The sequence below is a fragment of the Eurytemora carolleeae genome, unplaced genomic scaffold, assembly GCF_000591075.1.
Source record: "Eurytemora carolleeae unplaced genomic scaffold, Eaff_2.0 scaffold21, whole genome shotgun sequence".
Lineage (NCBI taxonomy): Eukaryota > Metazoa > Arthropoda > Copepoda > Calanoida > Temoridae > Eurytemora > Eurytemora carolleeae.
This window is the reverse complement of record NW_019396207.1, coordinates 618824-627902: the sequence shown is the minus strand read 5'-3', so window position 1 is coordinate 627902 and position 9079 is coordinate 618824. Positions and strand designations below refer to the sequence as shown.

The window sequence follows — 9079 nt, the reverse complement described above, 5'->3', positions numbered from 1 at the left end:
GGGGGGGTTGTATATCTCCATTTGTTATATTTTACTGTACATAGTACTATGTGTATTCTCATTTACAATGAGACGAATGAGACAGGCTTGACCTATCGGATTTGTTCGCAAGCAGACGTCTTAAATTTTGCAAGATGAAGATACTTTTTTAAGCTCACCATTTTTAACAAATTTGAAGGTTGACGATTCCTTGTCCATTCCCATTATTCAATACCTTCCCATCCTTCAAAACCTTCCCATCCATCAATACCTTCCCATCCTTCAATACATTCCCATCCTTCAATACCTTCCCAGCAATACATTCCCATCCTTCGGACTTTTCCATATTTCAATGCATTCCCATTCTTCAATACCGTCCCAGCAATACATTCCCAGCCTTCAGTTCCTTCCCATATTTTAATACATTCCCATCCTTAAATACATTCCCCTCCTTCAATACCTTCCTATCAATACATTTCCATCCTTCAATACATTCCCATCCTTCTATTCATTCCCATCCTTCAATAAATTCCCATCCTTCTATTCATTCCCATCCTTTAATACATTCCCCTCCTTCAATACCTTCCCAGCAATACATTCCCATCCTTAAATACTTTCCCATTCTTCAATACCTGCCTAATAATACATTCCCATCCTTCAGTTCCTTCCCATATTTCAATACCTTCCCATCTTTAAATACATTCCCATCCTTCAATACCTTCCCATCAATACATTCTTAGCTTTCAGTTCCTTCCCATATTGCAATACCTTCCCATATTTCAATACCTTCCCATCTTTAGATACATTCCCATCCTTCAATACCTTCCCATCAATACATTCCCAGCTTTCAGTTCCTTCCCATTTTTTATGCCTTCCCATATTTCAATAGATTGCCATCTTTAAATACATTCCCATCCTCCAATACCTTCCTATCTTTAAATACATTCCCATCCTTCAATACCTTCCCATCCTCCAATACCTTCCCATCTTTAAATACACTCCCATCCTTCAATACCTTCCCATCCTCCAATACCTTCCCATTTTTAAATACATTCTCATCCTTCAATACCTTCCCATCCTTCAGTAACGTTCCTTCCTTCTTTACCTTCCTAAATTACCAATCTTTCACAGTCCAACCCCTCAGGTTTCTAAATTCTAATATTATGAAAACAAATATTATAGGAAAATAAAAAATCCTGGTAAATGTACTTTTTACTTGTATTCGGTCTTTTATTATAAACATACAAGTACTTTTACACAACCTTTATACCTGAGTATTTAGGGTTTCTTGTCTTGATAATTTAATCTAATTAATTACTTTAAATAAAATGCCTGACATTTCATACAATTGTATATCCAGTGATATTTGTATATACAGGCAAGTTTTTCGCCATTGTTACTGAGATAAGGGTTTTAAGGTTTACCTAACATTGCCTTAAAATTCCGCCTTATAAAGGAACTGAGGCCGAATTTAACGAATTTGAGCCACGGCTCAAATATGGTTGGTTCCACTTAAAATTGTATTTCAGATTTAAGACTCTGAATACTTAAATCTATAATTTTCTAATCCCTATATCTTGATGATGTAAACCTTTGATATTGCAAATTTTGATCAACTTATCTATGTTGTACAATTCACAGACTTGAAATATAAAAGGTCTACAAAATCAGGTTGCGAGGATATACAAATTAGAAAACTAGAATCTGCGCCAAGTGTTCACTTAACACTCAAATATTTTGAATACGATTCATCATGTTGTAACAAACAAATACAGAACGCTTGCTTTGTTTTTTATTTAAAATCTTTTCCACTTATACTGTACCTCATGATAAAGTACGAAGTGATTGCAGGGTGCATAAAAGTACGAAGTGAGTGCAGGGTGCATGAAAGTACGAAGTGAGTGCAGGGTGCATGAAAGCACGATGTGAGTGCAGGGTGCATGAAAGTACGAAGTAAGTGCAGGGTGCATGAAAGTACAACGTGAGCGCAGGGTGCATGAAAGTACAAAGTTAGTGCAGGGTGCAAGAAAGCACAAAGTGAGTGCAGGGTGCATGAAAGTACAAAGTGATCGCAGGGTGCATGAAAGCACGAAGTGAGTGCAGGATGCAAGAAAGCACAAAGTGAGTGCAGGGTGCAAGAAAGCACGAAGTGATTAAAGGGTGCATGAAAATATGAAAAAAATGCAGGGTGCATGAAAGTACAAAGCGAGTGCGGGGTGCGTGCAAGTGCGAAGTGAGTGTAGGGTGCATGCAAGTGCGAAGTGAATGCAGGGTGCATGAAAGTACATAGTGAGTGCAGGGTGCATGAAAGTACGAAGTGAGTGCAGGGTGCATGCACATGAGAAGTGAGTGCAGGGTGCATGAAAATACGAAAAGAGTGCAGGGTGCATGAAAGTATGAAGTGAGTGCAGGGTGCATTAAAATACGAAAAGAGTTTAGAGTGCAGGAAAGTACGAAAAAAGTGATGGGTGCATGAAAGTACAAAGCGAGTGCAGGGTGCATGCAAGTGCGAAGTGAGTGCAGGGTACATGCAAGTGCGAAATGAGTGCAGGGTGCATGAAAGTACGAAGTGAGTGCAGGGTGCATGAAAGTATGAAGTGAGTGCAGTGTGCATGGAATTGCGAAAAGAGTGCAGGGTGCATGAAAATACAAAAAGAGTGCAGGGTGCATGAAATTACGAAAAGATTGCAGGGTGCATGAAATTACGAAAAGATTGCAGGGTGCATGAAAGTACGAAAAGAGTGCAACTGCAGGGTGCATGAAAGTACAACTGTAGTGATGCATCAAGGTTTGGTTTGGTCTGTTTGCCAGCCAGCTTCAGTTTTTGCTTTAACTTCTGATCATTTATCAAATGCATTTCTCATTTATATATATATCTACTGTACAGTGGATATTGTACACTGTTTTAACTCACGCCGCGCTGGTTCGAGTTTAACAAAATTACTTTTAATTTTTCAAATTCCGATTTCGAAATTAAAAAACTGAAAACTGAAAACTACAACCTAGAAACTAGAAACTAGAAACTAGAAACTAGAACTAGAAACTAGAAATTAGAAACTAGAAACTAGAAACTAGAAACTAGAAACTAGAAACTAGAAANATTCAGATTTGACATATTGAAAATATATAGAGAATACAAGGAGACAGGTTAAATATTCCAGATCTTTAAAAACTAGAAACTAGAAACTAGAAACTAGAAACTAGAAACTAGAAACTAGAAACTAGAAACTAGAAACTAGAAACTAGAAACCAGAAACTAGAAACTAGAAACCAGATACTCGAAACTAGAAACTAGAAACTAGAAACTAGAAACTAGAAACTAGAATCTAGAAACTTGAAACTAGAAACTAAAAACTAGAAACTAGAAACTGGAAACTAGAAACTAGAAACTAGAAACTAGAAACTAGAAACTAGAAATTTAGAAACTAGAAACTAGAAACTTGAAATTAGAAACTAGAAACTAGAAACTAGAAACTAGAAACTAGAAACTGGAAACTAGAAACTAGAAACTAGAAACTAAAAAATAGAAACTAGAAACTAAAAACTAGAAACAAGAAACAAGAAACGGGAAACTGGAAACTAGAAACAAGAAACTATAAACTAGAAACTAGTAAAATTTCTAAAATTTTGATGTTAATCTAAAAATGAAGTTTCTAAATGATTTGATGAAATATGATGAAATTAGTAAAATATTTGCTCGAAATATGATCCAGGTCTCAAATCTCAATACTAGTTTATTTATAGCATAAATAGCATCTTGCCATAGATTATTTGAATATATATATTTGGTAAAGACAACTGATTGTGAATCATTTAGGGAACTATTTAGAGAAATATTCCCTAATTAGATGATTATATTTAGGCGTCCACAGAGCGGGATCCTGGTTCTTACACTGGATCTGTTATGCAGAGAGTCAGGGACACTTTTCTTCATCATTACTTTTATATAATTCATAAATAAATAATTACTTACTAACTTACTTACTAACTTACTTACTTACTAACTTACTTACTAATTTACTAATATCAACAAGCGTCTTATCAAAAGAATGTTCCAAGTATCACAAAAATCCTGACTACTCTCAAAAGTTGCATCATTCTTTAAGACAGGGTCGAATTCAAAGCGTCACAACGCCTTGTTTTTTATTTTAACCTACTAACACACACTAGTTTATTCATTTTAGAACCTATTTTAAGCTTTAGTTTTTTTAAGTATTCAGCAAGATTCTTATAAATATTGGCTTGAGATCTTGGAACTTTTGGATCACTGTGAGATACGCACCAGCTCTTGTGAAAAAATTACGCGGTTTACTCGCGTTATAAAGGTGTCACTCGTTATTAGTCGTAGAAATTGGGCATTGGGCACCTTGTTGACCGTTTTACTGCGTCAAATATCACTCCATTGTTTTTTAAACAAATAAGATTTGTCATCAAATCAGCTTTAAATTGATGCAAATAAATAATAATCTGATCAATGCCCGTATCTTTACTTTTCGAAAAACCTTTGTTTTTAACCAAAAACCAAGAATTTTGTATACTTTGAGACTTCTATATTATTTACTGCAATTTAAAATAGTCTTGTTGATTTGGTTTGATAAAGAAAAACGTAAAAACTGCAGAGTATAGCATAAACCGTTTCAACTTGTTTTTTTTTCTATATTATTTCTACCCTCCCCCCCTTTTTCCTTTCCTCAAACTTTTTTTTATTCATTATATCCACCCTATGATTGTAAAAAAAGTTTTTTCCAAAGTTTTGAAAAAAGTGTTTTTTCCCCAGATATATTCCAAGTTTAGACGATAACAACAGAACAATTAGGTAAATTTACTTTAACTTTTAAAGTAGAAATTTTTATTGAACAGTCTAATATACAAAAGTTAAATGTAAAATGTACAAAAATAATATGGTAAAAATTCTTATACAGTGAGAACCAGAAAACTGTGGAACAAGAAGACGATATTTTAATAATAAGTGTAAAATAAACTGTATTTTATGGTGTTAAAAAGTAATTAGTTTTACTGGTAACTTATCTAATCACTTATTAACTAAAAAAAGGTCTGTTTACACTGCTCACTTACTGTGTCTCATGTTTAATGGACTATTTAAAGTCAAAACTTGAGTTTAACAGTCGTCTAACTATTTTATGCTTATCACTGTATTACAATATTGTTTTTATTTTAGTTGTATGGTAATGCAGAGTCTAGAGGGAATAACACATTACACTAGAACATTATCCTACAGGTAAATTGTTAAAAACATATCATGATTTTTATTGTAAAGAAAAACTTTATCATGGGAACACGGGTGGGAAGACAGATGAAATTATGAAAATTAAAAAGACAAATAGCATAACGATAAGAACAATTGTCAAAGTAAATGATTTTAACACGGAAATCGGAAGTTCAATTATAAAGTGTTTCTTTATGTTTAATCTAACTTGGGAACCCAGCGCTAACAAGGTTGATAAAAGTCACTCCCGCCGTTTACCCGCACTTGAACGATATTACCTGGAAACCAAATTTTCGCTATTAAAGTCGACCCACTCAACTTAGAATTTAAAAACCAATTTAAGAACATTCCCGTGGGCCTCCCGAGTTCTCAACCAAAATTTGTGGCAAATCGGTCCAGGGGTTCCTGAGTTATGATCGGACAAACAAACAGACAAACAAACAGACAGACAAACAAGCCAAATTTATATATAGATTACAACTTAAAAAAAATATTCAATCTAGATAACTGGTTATTCTTCGTTTCTCAGTTGCAGAGAGCTGAAACCGTTCTGAAACCGATCTGAAACCGATCTGAAACCGTTAACAAAACTTCTCAGCATGAAAAAAATAAGCTTCTCTAATTGTGTTCTGAGCAGATTGTCGAGAATATTTCCCGATTTCAAAAGCAATAAAAAGAAATTTAAAAAAATTCGAAAAGCTAAATATTTTCGGCAATTTATTTTGAATGCATCGTTGATAGTTTACTAGCGTTGCCCGTGGAAAAAAAATTTGGATTTATTTTTAAATGTCAAATTTTTTTCACCCTATAACACCCCCCGACCACCCCTGAGTGTCCACAAAAAAATTTCAGACCAATCGGTCCAGCCATTCAGCTTGTTTAACTTTTTTTCATTCCCAAATTTTCCAAATTTAGAATTTTGAGCTTTTTCCCAATTGAGAGCTTTCTCCCAACCTATCCCGACTGACGTTTTCCCTTATCATATCCGTTAATAATTCGTACATAAATTTTCCATTTGGTTAAAAGAACCTTTGGAAAATTATAAAGCTAAACTCCCCATAAACAAAGTATTCAAAATTATAAAAGCTTACAAAGAAATTTCTGTTTAGGTTAAACCCGAGGATCATGGAAACTGGATGTGTTTAGGAAATTTCATGAACATTTCAGAATTTTTAAATCACGATTTATGATGTGTTGCAAATTGCCTTTTTATAAAAAGCTTTTAGTTTAAAAGCATCACACTTTATCTTAATTAATTCTATATTTGTATCAAATAACCTAATACAAATCCAATAAATTCATGAATTTACAGTGAATGATTTGCAAAATTTTGACGCGAAGAAAAAGTTTATTCATTTAAACGTCGGAATTGAATCCAAATTACAGGTATCAGATTTTATAAAAGAGGAGGAGAATGGGAAAAGGGGGTTAACGAATTGAGTATTTGCCACAAACTCAAATTTTTGTAATCTTTATATCTTTGCAACTTTGTTTTGTAAACCTTTGATATTTCACACTTAGATTATTTGACCTAATAGAATTCATAGTTTTAAATATCAAAGGTCTACTACTACATTCGGTTGGAAAGATAAAATGATTTGAAAATCGGAGTTTGTGACAAAGACTCAATTCCTTTGTCTCACCCATCTTAGTGACATAAAATGTAAGAGCACACAAACTGCAAAGTACAATTAAGTGATGTTGTTCATGTATTCTAGTTTAACCATAAACGTATCCATTCAATATAAAAAAAATTGAGTGATTGCCACAGATTTCCATTTTTTAATCCCTGTATCTTTGCAACCTAAAGGTGTACACTTTTGATATTTCAAACATAGATTATTTTTAATCTAACAGAATTCATAGTATACAAAATTTAAGGTCTACGAATTTGGGTTGAAAAGATATAGGGATTAGAAAATTTTTTAAGATCTAAATACTTATTTTATGCTAATCCATTTAAAGATTTAAACAGGTTTAAATTACATTACAAGATATAGCATTACATTTGCATCATTTTCATTAGAAATTTGATTAGAAAATTGTTTTGTGGCAAAGCGTCAATTCCTTTTTCAGATTGAATTCTTGCATGTTTTTAAACAAAACTTGTATCATAAAGAGTTATTAATAATAATGTTAAGCTTTGAAATCATTGCATATGCAGCCATCAAATTTGATTACATATTCAACCAAACAAGATTGCTTCCATATCCAACCAAACAAGTTTTCTTCCATATCCAACCAAACAAGTTTGCTTCCATATCCAACCAAACAAGTTTGCTTCCATATTTAAGCAAATAAGTTTGATTATACATATCCATCCAAACAAGCTTGTTTACATATCCAACAAAACAAGCTTGCATACATATCAAACCAAAACAAGTGTGCTCACATATCCAACCAAACAAGTTTGCTTTACTGTCCAACCAAACAAGTTTGTTTACATATCCAACCAAACAAGTTTGTTTACATATCCAACAAAGCAAATTTTCTTACATATCCAACCAAACAAGTTTGTATACATATCCAACCAAAGAAGTTTGCTTACACATCCAACCAAACAAGTTTCTTTACATATCCAATCAAGCAAGTTTGCTCACATATCCAACCAAACAAGTTTGCTTACATATCCAACCAAACAAGTTTGCTCACATATCCAACCAAACAAGTTTTCTCACATATCCAACCAAATCAAGTTTGCTCACATATCCAACCAAACAAGTTTGCTTACATATCCAACCAAACAAGTTTGCTCACATATCCAACCAAACAAGTTTGCTAACATATCCAACCAAACAAGTTTGCTTACTGTCCAAATTATGGAAGTTGCAATTTCTGATTTCATATAGTAATTGATAAACTGGTTGACTGATTGATTAATTAATTGATTGGTTAATTAATTAAATGAGTTTTTGATCGCATGAATAGATAAATATGGGAGGAGGTATTATTAAAGACGGGTATTCAACACTTTTGATTGATTGATTAATTAATTAATCTATCAAATGATTGATTGATTGAATGAGTGATTGACTTGATAAAAGAAGATTTGATTAAGTCTGTTGATTGATTGATTTATTAACTGAATAAGTATGAATGAGTATAGAAGGCGGAGGTGTTGAAGACTTACTGATTAAAACTGTCGATTGATTGATTGATTGAATGAGTGATTTCCTTGACTAAAGAAGAACTGATTAAGTCCGTTGATTGATTGATTGATTGTATAGCATGTGGTGGTGTTGAAGACGTGCTGATTAAAACTGTTGAAATGATTGATTAGTTGACTAATTAATTGAATGATTGCATGATTGTCTAGATGAGTATAGAAGGAGGTAGTATAGAAGAAGGACTGATCAACACTGTCGAGGGAGATACTGTCGACTTAAGGTTAGAAATGTTTTCTTTTTAATTTTGAGAAAATTTTAACTTATATTTTCTTTTTGACATTTTGCATTTAAATTTGATTCAATAATATCCATGTACATATAATTACAGTTAACCCTAACATTATGTTATTTTCTAGATGTTCTGCCCATCATGGATTCCCCGCCCCCACTCTAACATGGTTTGGTCCGCCCAGACAACAGCAGGGGAACGCCCTAAAGGTGTACCAGGTGAACATTTTCTAACCACACCCCTTTTCATATTTTCTTGAGACCACTGTTTGAAATATCAGGTTGTGATCTACTAAGACTAACATAGACAGAGAAAGAATCAGAAATCAGAATTTTGGAAATGTACGAAAATTTAGATTTTTTTCTGAAAATTTTAAATTTAAGTTTAGAAATGTTAAACTCCCTGAATCTAGAAATTTTCCCTATCCTCTGGAAATATTCCCTAACATGATACCCTAAAAAGGGGGGTTTAGGAGGA

The 9079-nt window shown here is 33.2% G+C and overlaps 1 protein-coding gene across 1 annotated transcript in view; it reads left to right on the top strand.

Moving 5' to 3' along the window:
- Window positions 1-3812: 3812 nt before the first annotated feature.
- LOC111698169 (uncharacterized) overlaps window positions 3813-9079 on the top strand; it is a 10066-nt gene continuing 4799 nt past the window's right edge. Inside the window, exons 1-3 of the mRNA XM_023468426.1 lie at window positions 3813-3897; window positions 4757-4795; window positions 5159-5218. Coding sequence (XP_023324194.1) covers window positions 3884-3897; window positions 4757-4795; window positions 5159-5218 — 113 coding nt within the window. The 5' untranslated portion in view covers window positions 3813-3883. The remainder of the gene's footprint in view (window positions 3898-4756; window positions 4796-5158; window positions 5219-9079) is intronic.